The sequence below is a fragment of the Eucyclogobius newberryi genome, unplaced genomic scaffold, assembly GCF_026437365.1.
Source record: "Eucyclogobius newberryi isolate DKJ021-1_F unplaced genomic scaffold, fEucNew1.0.hap1 SCAF_10, whole genome shotgun sequence".
NCBI classification, from domain to species: Eukaryota; Metazoa; Chordata; class Actinopteri; order Gobiiformes; family Gobiidae; genus Eucyclogobius; species Eucyclogobius newberryi.
The window spans coordinates 24,909,303-24,925,656 of record NW_027315724.1 but is presented as its reverse complement, the minus strand read 5'-3'; the positions used below and the strand labels follow the sequence as shown (position 1 = coordinate 24,925,656).

The 16,354-nt window shown below is 39.2% G+C and overlaps 1 protein-coding gene across 3 annotated transcripts in view; it reads right to left on the bottom strand.

The window, feature by feature from the left end:
* The window catches only part of igsf9ba (immunoglobulin superfamily, member 9Ba), a 40,784-nt gene that overhangs the window by 20,811 nt on the left and 3,619 nt on the right, over positions 1 to 16,354 (bottom strand). For all 3 annotated transcript variants that reach the window (XR_011930541.1, XR_011930542.1, XM_072464268.1), the window contains exons 2-3: positions 7,262 to 7,459; positions 5,270 to 5,416 (exon numbers count right to left, since the gene is read on the bottom strand). Coding sequence is in view for 1 of the 3 variants with exons in the window: in XM_072464268.1 (XP_072320369.1) it covers positions 5,270 to 5,416; positions 7,262 to 7,459 (345 nt within the window). In the remaining 2 variants the exon portion in view is untranslated. The remainder of the gene's footprint in view (positions 1 to 5,269; positions 5,417 to 7,261; positions 7,460 to 16,354) is intronic.

Here is a 16,354-nt window from a genome sequence, read left to right as displayed (position 1 = left end):
GCGGCGCTAAAAATGTATAGCATGTGATTGTAAAGCTCGGTGAAAATGAAGAATAAATAAGGTTTTGTTTGACAATAGTGAAATGGCTGTAAAATGAATACCAAAAGCCATTTACGACCATTGTTTTTTTTTTATTTTCTTTTTATAAACAGCTCTATTTTTATTGAATTTTTACAATAAATGATATACCGTATTTTCCGGACTATAAGTCGCACCTTTTTTTCATAGTTTTGGCCGGGGTGCGACTTTTACTTATATTTATACTTAAATACTTGAACTCCGGAGCGACTTATATGTGATATTATTTGTTATTTTCACATTTGCAACCACATTTCATACTCCAGTGCGACTGAAATATGTTTTTTTCTTCTCTATTATGCATTTTTTGGCTGGTGCGACTTATACTCCGGAAAATACGGTATTCAGAATTCAAATGCTGTTTATCTTGAAAACAGTATTCACAGAGTTATCTCACTTTTTATATATTGCTCACCTCTGGTTTAACTGGTTAAAACTGCAAAACCAAAAAATCTACACAAAGTATCTTCTTATATTGTTTAGTTATCCCCTGCATTTAACAAGGATGGAAATCAGACAGCATTTAGGTCGACATGCTTCAGTGAGGAAGTTTCATGATGAACCATAAATGTTATATCAAACGTGACCAGGAAGGATGGAGGAGGGAAGGCTTATGAAGATTAAAGCAGAGCACAGAGTGGCCCCAGTGTCTGCTCGGGCTCCGGGCCGTGCCATCTGACACCTGCCTCTGAGCGGGACCCCTGTCCGTTTGGCAGGAAGCTCGGGCCCCCACACAGGAACTGAAGACGGAGTGTATGCAGATCGAACGCCAAAGGAAACGCTTGTCCCAGTGATGTGCGGAGGCGCGGCTAACATGACACCTGTGTGCCTAACAAATGACCTTTTAGTCCACTGCACAATGAATGTGCTCGTAGTAATATCCTTGTGTACTTAAGTGGTAACTGAAGTGCAACAGTTTAGTGAGGTGACTGCAAGTGCCTACAAAGAAACAATTATTTAGAATATATTAGCTTTTTTTTTCATCTTACTACCGGTATTAAGATAAAGAGATGTTTGGAAGCTTTATTGACGAGTGTCCTTCATGTTGAGCTGGTCAGATAGATGATCAAAGTATTTATATTATAGTGAATGTTGTTTGGAAGATAGGACTTTTTTTATATCGACTATATTTTTATTTTTTTATTTTAACCAGCAAAAAGAGCTGATTTGAAATTAAAAAGAGGGGGAAAAAAACGTACGTTCTTAATTTCCATAAAGTTATAAAGTGATATTTCTTCAAGTTTGAGGTAGTTTTACAGGCATTTCAGATTTGTCTGAAAATTAAATCAGAACCAATATATTTAAAGAGGCATTTAATACATTTCTGTTGGATTGGCATAATATTGCGTGAATATTGTCATTGGAATACTCAAAAAAGTGCCGCTCATGGTCTTGTGGATACCCCATATAACAGTTGTGAGGAGTTGGAATTTGGCTCTCGACAATTTGCTACATGTCATTCCCCGCTCTCATCCCCATTTCACACCACACTGTCCTGTAGAGATAAATCCTACGGGCCAAAAAATCCTTTAAAAAGAAGGAATACTAATAATAATGAACTAATAATCAAATTGATGAAAAAAAGTCATATTCATGTGCATTTACTGTCGTACTAACACAATAGTGTCGCATTCATGTGCTTATAACTGATGTAGAATATCTTTAATTTTCCCCTCCATTCCCTATTAAGATATGAGAGGTTTTGTCTATAGGAGTTTTTGTTTATAAGAGTTTTGTTTATAAGAGTTCTTCAATTAAGAGTTTTTTTAAACTTCCTATAAGTTATTTGTCCTTTTCCTCTGTATCTACCTGTGTTGCAACAATGAAATTTCCCCATGTGTGGACAATAAAGGAATATCTTATCTTATCTTAAATCTGAGTCCGTGTTTTTACATCTTAACCATTGGACAGGACCAATAGTTTGAAAAATCACAAATCATCATTATTTTTTCTTTTTTACAACGTTTGTACAGTGAACATTAGTGCGTCTCTTTCTTCAAACTCTTCACTGCTTTTTGGCCTGGCACCACATCTATAGCACAGCTCGACAAGCGCTGTGGTTTCTGCCCGGTGCCAAACCACTCTGTGTATAACAAACGTAATGTGAGGTCGTGCCCATGCTCCACTGTAATATGTGAACTATACATAACACTGAAGGATATGATTTGATGTGTTATAGGCTGAGTGACTGAGGGTGTACAGAGGTCTGACAGGAGCGGAGAGCTGCTCAGGACTGAATACTGATGAGGCAGACTGCGGTATCCCAACACAATAAGACATTCATGAGCCCGCGGACGCACACAAACTCAACAGCAGTGTGCAGGTGACACTTGGCAAAGAATGACCCGGTTCATTTGTCATTGTCGTACCGTCAAACCACTGTCATACATATATACATACACATTTAAATGCTGTTACACTGTTGTAGGTTATAAAATGCATACGCTTCACACACGCAATAAAGTGATAACGTTAAATATACGGTAAGTAGTGTATTATTAGTGGTATTCGGTATTCTCTGTAAGTAGCATGGTTGAGGGTCGAGAATTGCACAAAACGTGAAAAGAAAAAAAAAAGAAAAAATATCACTAGCTTTGTGAAATCCAACTGCCTGAATGGAAAAGTAATTCAAGTGGTTGGCAAATGATCACATTTTATCACCTAAAGGCACAGATTTGAGCTTTAAAGTCTGGATAACAAAAGGTATGAAGGTTTTCCACCAGATTGTAAAAGAAAATCTCATGAAAAGATATGTTGAAAGAATCCTTTGACTTGGAGAAACAGGACTTTTATAGGAATTTACACATACATAATTATAGAGATGTATAGGCAGCCACACACCTTAAAAATAAATGGGAAAGAGATTTTTTTTTTTTTTTTGACTGACAAAGAATGGGAAAATATTGTACATCTCATTGGAGAAGCACGAAATCACATGTTTGTTTGGAAAAATGTGTTGGAAAATGTTTTTTTCATAACACCATTATTCCCATTATTCAGAGAAACTGTGGCAGCCAAGAGACAAACCATTATCATGTGTTCTAGGACTTATTGCTCAGAAATATTGGACTGAGATCAATAAAGCTCTGCAGACTGTTTTTGACATCATCATCCCATTCGATTTCAGAATTGTGTGTTTGGGCCTCAGAACTACAGCCATGGACACAATCAATGGATATTTTTGGAATATACTTATGGCTGATGGGAAAAAGGCCATCACAAAAAAATGGACGAGACGAACTGAGCTGACGATCAAGGGCTGGACTAACATTAACATTGAAATATGGAAAGTGGAAAAGGAAAATCACGTTTTTTTGTTTTTAAATCTTTCTTTAATTGCTGTTCTCTCTGTTCTTCTGTTTCATGTGTGTTTTTTGATCAGTGTTTAAAAAAAAAGGAAAACGTTATACATATAAAATAGAACTGATTGAACTAAAATTCCTCACTGTTGTTGCCTACGATTCTGTTATTATTTTTTTAGTTCTTATATTGTGACCTGAACCTTGATATCTCTAATTAGCTTGTTTTAATTATAGGCAATATATTTGATATTCTAATTTGGCATATCTCCAGATGGACAATTCCAATATTATACATTATTGTTCAATATATCTCCCACCACTATATATACAGTAAGTAGACTTCAGTATATAGGTAATTTACCAACAAAATAAGCATTTCAAAATTATTCATCGTAATTAACTATAATCAACTTTGTTCAGTTCACATTAATACGGAAGCGTAGAGCGGCCAATGGTGCTTAAATTATACTATATATTTTTTTCTTTCAATTTCTCATTTTAACATGATACTAACATGTTATTTTGTGATAGCTAAAAAATAAATGATACAATTGTATATATATAAAAAAGAACGCTAAGGCAAAAATAATGTGATACTACCACAAAAAACACACAGATACAAAAAAAGAAAGTTATCACAAAATAACGTGATACTACCACTAGTTTTATTTCTTTCTATTTATTTATTTCCTTCTAATATCCGCATTCCGTTGCCATAGGAACGCATAGAGACGATCATCTCCCAGTCTGTCAGGGTCATGATCTTCCATGATCTGGTCACGAATGGGCAGATGTCATATGATTGATATGATACTATATATATATATATATATATATATATATATATATATATATATATATATATATATATATATATATATATATATATATATATATATATATATATATATATATATATATGTATATATATATATATAATGTGAAATAACGTGATAGTATCATGTTAAACGAGAAACTGAAGACAAATTATATAATATACATAATATATATATGTAACTTAAAAAAACAACAACAATTTTTTAAGCAGCATTGGCAGTTCCGTACATTACTAACCTGATTAAATCAATGTTTTTATTGTTTTTCTGTTCTGACTTTGGAGCATCATTGTGCATTTACTGTTTGAGTCCAAATACAGTTCATGTTTTATACAGTGTATGTAGTTGAGAGCCCCTCGTTATGACAGGATGACTTAAAAGGGCGTTATTGTCTTGTTGGTGCGCTTCATTCAGGATCCTCTGCAGCACTGGGGCAGTCCCGTGAAATGCAAAGGTGCAGATTTTTTCCGCCCTGTCATCACTTTGATAGCTTTCAGTCTATCAGACAATTCCTGTCCAACGGATTCAATCAGACCACAATCAATTCTATGCTCAACAGCTTCTCATTTCTCTTCTTACTCAACAAGATGAATACATGTGTTGGAATTAGACTTTCGTTTGTAATGCAACATCCAGCGCACAGAATTTTTTTTGATGATGATGGGACTTGTCCTGGAAACTAAAATGAACGAAATAGAAAAAAAAATCAAAAAGATTCCCAGATACTAATCAATACTAAAACTCGTATTGACAGTAGATATTAGTTTGAACAAGTATTGATACTGAAAAAACACATAATTACCACAACATTTGACCTTTCCTGAATAGTTTTAGGTGGTTTTATCAACATTAGAATAAGACCACATGGAAATAAGCCTATTAAAGAAGTTACTATTGTGTTGAAAATTATATTCTAATTCAGTTTAGTATGGAAATCTGTATCAAGTATCAAGTTGGATACATATTTTACAGTCGTAATTGCTATGAAAGAGCTGGAGTTGGACGATGATAAAATGATGTGCTGTCTTTGTGGTCAGTGGGACAAGGACTTACCATTGACTGTGAGGTGCACCCAGCTGCCGTTGTGGAAGGTGTCATACTGCTGCTCCAACATCAGGACCCGACATTCGTACCAGCCCTGGTCCTCCGGGCGCACCGGGTCGATCTGCAGCGAGGCCTTCCCGTGCAGAGAGGCTCGACCTGAACAAACACCACTGCAGTCAATATCAATAATGCTTTTACTATAGCGCTGCAGACTTAATCACTGTCTCGTTGAAATTGCAATTTCAACTGCCGCTATCAGCAAATCACAAAAACTACTTTCATCTTGGTAATGTAATGTCCTCCTTCCATTGGGTAGTATTTGGTATTAAACCTGCTAATCCTGTATTTTAGACCCAGGCGTGATTTTTAGTTTTTTTTTCTCCCAGACGAGTTTCAAATGTGCACTATTAAATAAATCTTGATTTTGAAATAAAAAAATCAATGACTATAATTGTCAGAAAAACAACAATTAAATATTTCCATTCTCATTCTTATGAAAGAAGGTCCAGATAGACGATGGGTACATTATTGTAATTATACTTTGGAGTACTTTGGACTACATTTTCTTCAAGTCTGTAGTTGAACACAAATAATTATTTTAGACATATTTAATAGGAACTTTGGATCTCCAAAAAGAAGTTTACAAAAAGAGGAAAGAAGACTCCAGAGCGGTCTGTCTGCAGTCTCCAGACAGCTGTCTCTGACAGGCCCAGAACACACTATACCATTCGCTGCTGCTCTGACATGTGAGCGGAGATAGCGTTCCACTTAAAACGCTGATGTGCGCCAAGCTCTGTTTCTCTTGGTTTAGACACACAATAGGTAAGAACTTATACTAGGTAGGGAGTGAGTTTACTTGCACTTAACATTAACTATCTAAATATAATAAACAGATATAAGTGTTCCGATTTCTGCAGTTTTCAGGATGGAAAACTGGCGCTTTGTTGAAAGAAAATCAATGAGGGAACGAGGAAAAGAGTGGAGGCTGCAGTCTTGCAGTAAATGGCTTGACTTAAAAAGTCATGTCTACTTTTTGCCTGTCCATTGAAGTGCTGAATGGGGCGCGGTGGTGTGAAGGGTAGGGATCAGGCTCAGCCATTTGTCAGAATGAGAAGCTGCGGTAGACTGTCCGACTGGCCCCTGGGCATCAGAACTGTTACTGCACACAACTGTCTGCTCGTCACACAGATACATCTTGATCACATGCTTTCACACAGAGCTTATAAGACATTAGACTGGTCAGAATCAAACAACAAACTACAAACAACACAATATCACTGTCACATGGTATGTCAAATTATTATTCTAGTCAGTAATTGCAACGTTTGCTTAAAAAAAAAGATACAATCAATGATACCTGCTGTAATGTTATGTTCCTTTGAAACCTCTGTTTTTACCTGAGACACAAGGATAAACCAAGGGCTCCTATAGTAACTCACTGAGGGCCATGTAAGGCGAAGGTCATTCAGACATCATGCAGAAGGCTGAGTTGGCCAGCTTTCTCCTTTCAGTTTGTGTTATGAAAATCCCATTAGCTCATATGATTATACTTCGACTGTGGGCTCTATGCCACAGCAGGCCCATTCTGCTTAAACAGATCCAGACCTCGACTTGACCAAGTAATGACCTACTGCTGTTGAGGTATAATATTTGGTCAAACCAAAGGCTATCAAATGAACAACAATATAGTTTATATAGAAGGCAGTTCCTCCTGCACATAATTTATGTCAAATTAATAAAAAAACGCAGCAAAATTCATGCTGTTATTCTTTATAATGTGCATTTTAGTTGTTCTGTGGTGTTTAGGATGGAAGTCATACATGTACAGTGCAGCAGTAAATTGCTGAGGCAGTTTTTTACCCCTCTGCTCCGAGGCGGCCATATTAGAACAGGGAGAGGTTCTTTCCAAAGCACCAGCATTAGCGTAGAACCAGCTTTTCTCTACGACTGGAACATGCTTAGTGCCATAAAGAGACAGTAGAAGATACACAGCGACCTTACCTGTGTATTCTGGATCCACATGAGGAGGGTAGTATCGGAAGTTGATGAAGAAGGGAATAGGCACTCCGAACTTGAACCACTCCACCACATATGGGGGCTGCTGGCCGTCCAGGGGAGGGGACACGTCGCACCCCAGGATCACGCTCTCTCCAGCGCGCGCCGTCACAAATCGGGGCTCCTCTCTCACACCGTGGGCACCTGGAAAACAAACGTTCACAATTTACGTTGATTTAAATGAAAGTTCAATCATGAGTTAGATACGAAACATTGGAGTTCTCACACTTGAAATCCTTATCCTAATCCTAATATCAAGATCTTCTTCAAACAGGAGGTCTGCTATAGGAGCTGAGAGTAAACTGCCTTTAGCTTTGATTACAGCACACATTCGCTGTGGGATAATTTGCTTCTGCAATATTAAGGCAAGGCAAGGCAAGGCAAGTTTATTTGTAGAGCACATTTCATACACAAGGCAATTCAAAGTGCTTCACACAGCAGGAAAAATGCATTCAAATCACAAAGAAATTACAGAAATACAATAAAATTAACTAAATTAAAAATTATCAATCCAACTGATTTTCTAAACTAATAAAATCACAAACAAAAGAGAAGAGTGCAAAGATAAAAATTAACTACAATAAAATTAACTAAATTAAAAATTATCAATCCAACTGATTTTCTAAACTAATAAAATCACAAACAAAAGAGAAGAGTGCAAAGAAAAAATTCTTTCAGTCATATGCGCAGCTAAACAAAACTGTTTTTAGCTTAGATTTGAACATTGTCAGAGTAGAAGCCTGTCTCACATCTTCAGAAAGACTGTTCCAGATTTTAGCTGCATAAAACTGAAACGCAGATTCCCCATGTTTTGTCCTGGCTCTGGGCACCAGCAGGAGGCCGGTCCCTGAGGTCCTCAGAGTCCGAGATGGTTCATATGGCACTAACATATCCAAGATGTACTTTGGTGCTAGGCCATGGAGAGACTTGTACACAAGCAGAGCTGCTTTAAAGTCTATTCTCTGAGCCACAGGGAGCCAGTGCAGAGACCTGAGAACAGGACTAATGTGCTCATACTTCCTGGTTCTGGTCAGGACCCGAGCAGCAGCGTTCTGGATGTACTGCAGCTGTTTTACAGCTCGTTTGGAGAGACCAGTGAGCAGGCCGTTACAGTAGTCTAATCTACTGGAGACAAACGCGTGGATAAGTCTCTCTAAATCTGGTTTTGACAGTATATTTTTGATTTTGGCAATGTTTTTTAGATGGTAAAAAGCTGCTGATGTTATTGATTTGACGTGGCTATTAAAGTTCAAGTCTGAGTCCATTATTACCCCCAGATTTCTAATTTGGTTTGTAGGTTTTAGAGCGAGACTCTGGAGGTGACCGCTAACACTTTCTCTTTGTTTCTGTGGGCCAAAAACGATTATTTCAGTCTTGTCTGAGTTCAGCTGGAGAAAGTTGTTTTGCATCCACAAACTGATCTGTTGGATGCAGTGACAGAGTGAATCTACTGGTCCATAGTCACCTGCCGATAGTGAAACATAGATCTGAGTGTCGTCTGCATAATTGTGATAGGACACATTTTCACTGCGTATCAACTGACCCAACGGCAGCATGTAGAGGTTGAACAGAAGGGGACCCAGGACTGACCCTTGGGGCACTCCACAGGTCAGGGTCAAGTGGTCTGAGACACAGCTACCAATTTCAACAAAGTACTTCCTGTCTTCCAGATAGGACCTTAACCAGTTTAGGGCAGTGCCAGTGATGCCCACCCAGTCCTCTAGTCTCTGTAAGAGGATCCCATGATCGACAGTGTCAAAAGCAGCACTCAGATCTAACAGAATTAACAAGAGCAGTCTCAGTGCTGTGATGAGGTCTAAAACTTGACTGAAAAACATCAAATGAGTTGTTTATTAAGAGGAAATCTGTGAGCTGTTGGTAAACAACCTTTTCAAGGACTTTGCCCCAAAATGGTAGATTAGAGATGGGCCGGTAATGACTCAGTACTGCGGCATCAAGACTGCTCTTCTTTAGGAGAGGCTTTATGACCGCAGTTTTCAAAGACATTGGGAATGTTCCAGATTGAAGTGACATGTTAACTATGTGAGTGAATGGTGCTAACAAACTGTTCAGCACAGACTTTAGAAATTTGGTGGGTAACACATCAAGGCAGCATGTAGATGAACTCAGACTGGTGATGATCTCATGGACAGTTTTGTCAGTTACTGGTGCAAAGTGAGTTAGCTCTAAGTGTCTTGGTGGTTTTAGGGTAATTTTTTGCATTGTGGGATTTATAGCATTTTTAATGCCCTGAACTTTGTCATTAAAGAATAATGCAAACTCATTACACTTGGATGTGGAAATGAGTTCTAACGGCAGCTGAGCTGGAGGGTTTGTTAATCTGTTTACTGTGGCAAACAGGACACGCGAGTTGTTACTGCAGCTTCCAATTATTTCAGAAAAATATCTTTCCCTAGTTCTACATAAGATTAGGTTGTACATGTTCAGCTTTTCTTTGTAAATCTCTTTTTGAACCTGGAGCTTTGACTTGCGCCATTTCCGTTCAGCCCTGCGGCACTCCCTTTTCTGTGCCCTGACCGAATCATCATTTCTCCACGGCGCCTTCTGCTTATTTTTAACCATTTTAGCCTTTATAGGGGCGATGGTGTCCAGAACATTCAAAACACTTGATGTAACAGAGTTCAACAAATCATTTACATTAGAACATGAGACATTTTCAAAGTTTATCATTTCCATAAACAGTGCACCTGTGCCATCACTTATGTGTCTCCTCTGAACAACTGCAGGACCAACCGGAGGTTTGGGAGAAACAGACAGGTCAAAGAAGACACAGAAATGATCAGACAGAGCAACATCGATCACATTAACATTTGAAATATTTACCCCCTTTGTAATTATGAGATCTAGAGTGTGTCCTTTGCTGTGGGTGGGGCCTCTCACATGCTGAGTAAGACTGAAGGTTTCAAGGACAGCATCAAGCTCTTTAGCGTTTCTGTCACAAATATTATCAACATGCACATTGAAATCACCTGTAATGACCAAACCATCAAAGTCTGTGCATATGACTGAAAGCATCTCAGTAAAATCATCAATAAAACTTTGGCAGTGCTGGGGAGGCTTGTATAAAACAATGAAGAGAATGGATGGAGACCGTTTTAGCTCCATTTTAAAGGATACATACTCAAATGATGAAAACACCCCAAAAGACAACCTGCGGGTAATTATTTCATCTCTAAAGACAGCACAGACTCCACCCCCTTTTTTGTTTTCTCGTGTTTCAGATTCAAACTTAAAGTTGGGTGGAGCAGATTCTATCAGAACTACATTTCCTGTGTTTTTGTCAAGCCATGTTTCAGTTAAAAACATAAAATCAAGATTATAAGAAGAAATAAAATTATTAATTAAGAGAGATTTGTTACATAAGGATCTGACATTTAGCACAGCAAGTTTCAGACTAGTTTCAGTGAGACTGGGCTTTATCTTTTCACAGGGAATATGAATCATGTGCAATTACTGTGAAATTCATGTGCAACCTATGTGCTGTCGTGACACATATTCATGTGCAATTACTGTCGGGATCACATGCAATGGTATTTATTTATTTATTTATTTGTCTATGGGAGTTTTTATTTATTTATAGGAGATCTTCTACTGAAAGTGTTTTTCAGACTTCCTATAAGTGATCTGTTCTTCTGTATCTACCTGCGTTGCACCAATGAAATTTCCCCATGTGGGACAATAAAGGAATATCTTATCTTATCTTATCTTATCTTATCTTAATCACATTTCTCAGATTGGGCCTGACTCACATTTTGTTTTTCCATCTCTGTGATGATGTGACTACAGAAATAGCACTAGGGGGGGCTCTTTTTACATAGGGCCCCGGGTTGGTTTGATTTTTAATGTGACAATAAGTCCCGGCAACGCTGAGACCCAGTGCATCCTAGCTATGGGAGATACCAGGTGAAAGGCGAGGTTGGATGGGTGGTGGGGCTTTTGTAGCCAAGGAGAGTTTGGGACCAGGTGAGAGGCGAGGGGGGATGGGTGGTGGGGCTTTTGTTGGTGTAGTCGGCTTGTGCAGGGAAGACATAGCCCTTGCTATATTGGGCGTGAGTGGAGCCATCTTAATGCCTGATTTGATCAGACTTTCAAAACGGCTGGGAAGGCCCATGGGTGAGAGTGGAGATGAGAAGGAGAATGATGAATCTTTAGTGGGAGTAGATGTTGCAGGGGGAACCCAGGGCTGGTGTGAAGGCAGGAGCGATGACAGGGATGTTGTTGGGCTTGTCACAGATGGGTCCAAGGCCTTTGAAGATTGTTCCTTTGCTGGAGGCGGTGGAGGTGAATGCGGAGCAGCTGGAGCTGAATCCTTTGCTGGTGGTGGTGGAGCAGCTGCTGATGAATCCTTTGGTGGAGGCTGAGGTTGTGATGCTTTTGATGTTGAAACATTGGCTCGGTCTCTGGCTGATGGAGCAGGAATTCTTCTCTCATTCCTCTCTTCTCTAACTATCTGCTCAGGACCCTGTCCAGGCCCAGTCCAATGCCTCAGAGCGTGGAGCAGGTTCTCTGTCAGCACCCTCACTCCACCTCTGCATAGGTGGGGGCCATTTCTCTTAAACAGGTCCTCTCGTTTCCAGAATAGATAGAAGTTCTCAATGTAGTGTAGTCCTCTCGGGGAACACTCTTTGGACAGCCATGTGTTCAGCTGAAGAAGCCGGCTAAACTTGTTTATCCTCCTGTCGATGTTTGGAAGAGGTCCACTTATGAATGTTTTGATTTCCATTTTATCAAGCATGTCGAATAACTTCAAGAAGTCTTTTTTCAAAACTTCAGTCTGTTCCCGCCGCATGTCCACTGCACATGGGCATCAGCTGTTTAGCTCCTCCATGCTTAGCCATAATATTTGGAAGGAGTGACGTTATCTCAGAAACAGTGGCGCTTGGAAAAGAATGTGTGTTTATCTTTTCATGCGTCACGTGACTTATCGCGCCGTCCCCAACTAAAACAATCTTTATGACCTTGGCTCCTGGCACAGATCCTCCTCGCTGTATTTTGGCCACGTCATCTTTCCTTTTTTCATTTAATTCCATCTCTGAAAGTGGTAAAAATCTGTTGGTGAGCTGTATTTTAGGCGACTTCACGTTATCTTTGTATCGTTTAGGCTTTGCTCCAAGTTTGTTCCAAGAAACAGCCTGGTCTTTCTGGTTTTTAGACAGTTTCGGAAACGACACAGAGTCACTGCGGTTTAGGTTGAAAGTAGCAGTTTTTCTTGTAAAAAGTGTGCTCTTCTTACCGTCGGTTGACACAGGAATGGTATCGTGAAGAACTTTTTCAGATTCCAAAACAAATATCCGTGTTTTCAGCTCATTAATTTCTTGTTGATATTTCCGACAGCGTTCAGTCTTTCCCCCTTCTTCTCCCGGACATGTCGCTGGCGTCAGATATGTTGTTAAAACTGGAAAAATGTTCTTAAAATCCTTGGTTTACTTGAAAAAGTCTAAAGCAAAAATGTTTGGAAGACAAAAACTGATTAAAAAGCAAAATAAATAAGGAAAGCAGCGATAGCAAGCGGAGCGAGCAAAAAAGCGTGTGCACTCTTCGGAAGCAGAGGTAGATTTATTTGCATCCAGTGTTGCATTCTTTTTCACAGATTGACGTGAGAGAGTGACCACTGCACAAAGCCTTCTCCAGCTCCCAAACACTCTCACTGGGGTTCAGATCTGTAGTGCATTAGTATCTGCTTCTCCTTTAGATGTTTTTTTCTGGTTAATGCCAATGATTTGACCCTTCCCATGACCACGGGGTTTGTCTTTCCACATGGTTGTTTCAGAAATGAGAAGCCATTCACTGCATCAGTTGGGTTTAAATACTGTGCTAGAGCTGAATGACCATCACCCATGCAGCAGCTCTCCAGTAAGAGGCTCGTATCTACTGTATTTGCTTATTTGAATCCAATTTTTTTGAACAGGCAGAGTATGAGCTTGACTCTGAGCAGCACCAGGCCTGGCATTTGGCCACAGATGCCCCGGTCTGCAGACCAGAGTTGACCTATCAGATGACTTAGCGGTCAGTACCTGCCTCAGCACTGTTACTCTGGATAGATTTTCTACAGCTGCCACCTCCGCTCGCATTGAACCGGCTGTATATCCAGCGTCAGAGAAACCATGACTCCCAGCCTCGCCCAGGGGAAAAATCACTTCAGGGATGAAGATAAACGCTGACATAGCGGCTGAATAACTTAACACTTTCATTAGCACTATCATCTGCATTGGAACACACATTTTTAACAGGGATGACTGCAGGGTGAAAAGAGCGTCTCATCTGGACGGCCCTGTGGTCACTGTCCCTCACACATGTGTACTAAAAACAAAAATATTTTTAACAGTTGCTCTGTACATAATATTTGCCATTCACAGCTTGTGGTCAGCAATTTAATCTGTATTATCCTGTGATGGAGTTAATCCACTTTGTTCAACTGAGCCAGATCGGATTGTGAACAGAAGCAGAGCCGATTTAATCAAATTACACTATTTGAATGGTCATACAGTCTGCCAGTTACATGCTTTATTGCAGTGGAATCTGTATTTTCTGTGCTAACTATGAAGTGCACTGTTGTTGAAGAAACCCAAATTAGGCTAAATCAAGGTTTTAATTACATTTTTGCCCATGTTTGCATGAGCCTCATCGAGCCTAATGTAATCTGACTTCCTCTTGTGAACCCAAAATGTTCTTGAAAGCGTCTATTGGTAACGAGTTTGGTTCTGAGGTGACGCTCGGGGATCTTTAACTCTGATCTTTTCGGCCCTTAAATATATAAATCCAACCAATTTTGATGTTAGCTTGTGTCTTTACATTTGCTTCACTCAAGCGCCTCTGAGGACTTCTGTCTATGAGATTTCCAAGCACCTGAATGTCTTTATTTTTGCGTTGGAAAACAAAAAATGAGCAGGCTCCTGTGAGTATGCAAACACAATGAAGACATTGTCGGGTTGGATAAGTCGAGTCACTTGACAAAAGCTTGACCTGGACCTACTGCTCAAATCCACTGTTGTTGTGGCGTTCACACACTTCAGCTCTGCACAGAACTACAGTTACAGTACATTGTGATATACGAGAACCCACAGTGACGCTTTTCCATTTCCATTTCTTAAACGAAGGCAGGAGGTTTATGGGGAGAACATATCCAATACTGCCTATAGGTGATATCTTCATGCCAAGCTTTTAAACACAGACAAGAGGAACCTCAGATGACTTTGGCACTGTCCACACACAAAGTGGCAGAGTGAGACTAAAGCTCTCAGAATTCAAAGAGGCTCTGGTCAGTCAATCTCCTTAAATCAAAACTATAAATTCAACACCAGTATGGTTTATGTTTTTTTCATCAGTTTATTGGTGGCTTTACGACACTGATGTTCAATGCGGAAGAAGGCGTATTTCATTCTGCTGTCAAATAAAATTATCGAAATAAACACCGGGCACGTACTTTTATGCGCACATTCAAAACTGTCAGCTCAGTGAGACACAGAACACTGCACAATAATATGTGAGAGAGACCAAAGACTGGTGCATTAAGAACAAGGGAATTGTTAAATTAAATAGGAATAAATGTGTATATATTGTATACTACAGCTGCTATAACCCACTCTTGCAGGTTCGACACCCAAACCAGACCTTTCTGTGTGGAGTTTGCATGTGCTCCAGTTTCTCCCGTCAACACAGAACAGGCAAAGTAAGTAAAATCCTCCAACAAAAGGTAGTGGTGATTTTGGGCGTTACTGAATTGAGCATCGAAGACTATTTTACTGGAACAAACTCACAGAAAATGTTACCCGAGCTGTACAGATCCTTTTTCTTTTACATCCAAATAAAAATTCAAATGCTGAATAATTGAATTGCACGCGTTGAGAAGATCCTAAAATTGTCCCTAAAGGCTGGTTCTCTAAACTTATTATCTATATTATATAAAACGTTTTTGTACAAGTCAGAAAAACTTCGAAGAAAAGGATCTTTGCAGACAACACAATGACCTCGCTGTCTACACAATGTGGTCATGAAAATATTAAATAAAGTGTGTATGATGGATAGCACTTGCTTATTCACCGAAAACAAGCTGCACTATGTAACTTCACTGGTGAGCGGCACCACCGGCTAGTCTTCATGGAAACAAGGCAAGTTACAGGGCAGATCTGTGGAGGGAAGTACAAACTAAGGTTTCTCAATGTAGAGCAGTAAAAACAAAAAGTAATTGAATTTCTTTCCAATATTAATGCTCCTGGAGTTGTTTGCGATGTGCACTCTGAACAAAATCCTACTTTTTAAACAAACATTGAAAATTGACTTTCAAATGAAGTTAGATTTCTTCCAAAACATGCAACTCTAGTCACAATTAAAATATTTGACTCGATTTTTTTGTCTTCTCGCTCATATAGTTATTATTAGTAGCAGAACTTTGAGACATTTTAGCCACACGCTTGATGAATACAATGTTTTCTGGTGATTATCGTTATGATCCTGAATTACAGTTTTAAACATTTCCTGAGATATGAAGAAGTAGCAGCTGGCAGAGCAGACCATCTGACCAGTACACAAGAGCTGAAAACTGGCTTTCCCACAATGCTGCAGGCTTTGTTTGTGAGGAGACTCCACTGGGAATGACTGGCTGAGGAAGGAGAAGAAGAGCTGGCACAAGCCCAGAGCACTGCTACCACACGGCTTCAGGAGCTAGACTGACTCTCTTCATAGCTAAGAAATGATTAAAGATCATGAATATACAAGCAGGGAGGAGGGAGTTGTACCGAGCCAAAGTGAAAAGCAAACAATAATGTTTGTTTTAGTGTGTATTTATTGTCATGCTAAAACTTGAGTGCAATTACAACCACTAACAATTACTAGCTCTCAACACACGGGAACCAAGAATTAAAAAAATATCTCTATTAAAGTAGCGAATTAATTTTACAACAGTGTCATACAAGCCAGGAATTGTGGTCACTTGTTACATATTATCCACCACATTCAACTAAAATAAAGTTCATAATCCTTGTGTGTAAAGACAAAAAACATCACGCAAAAGGTAACATT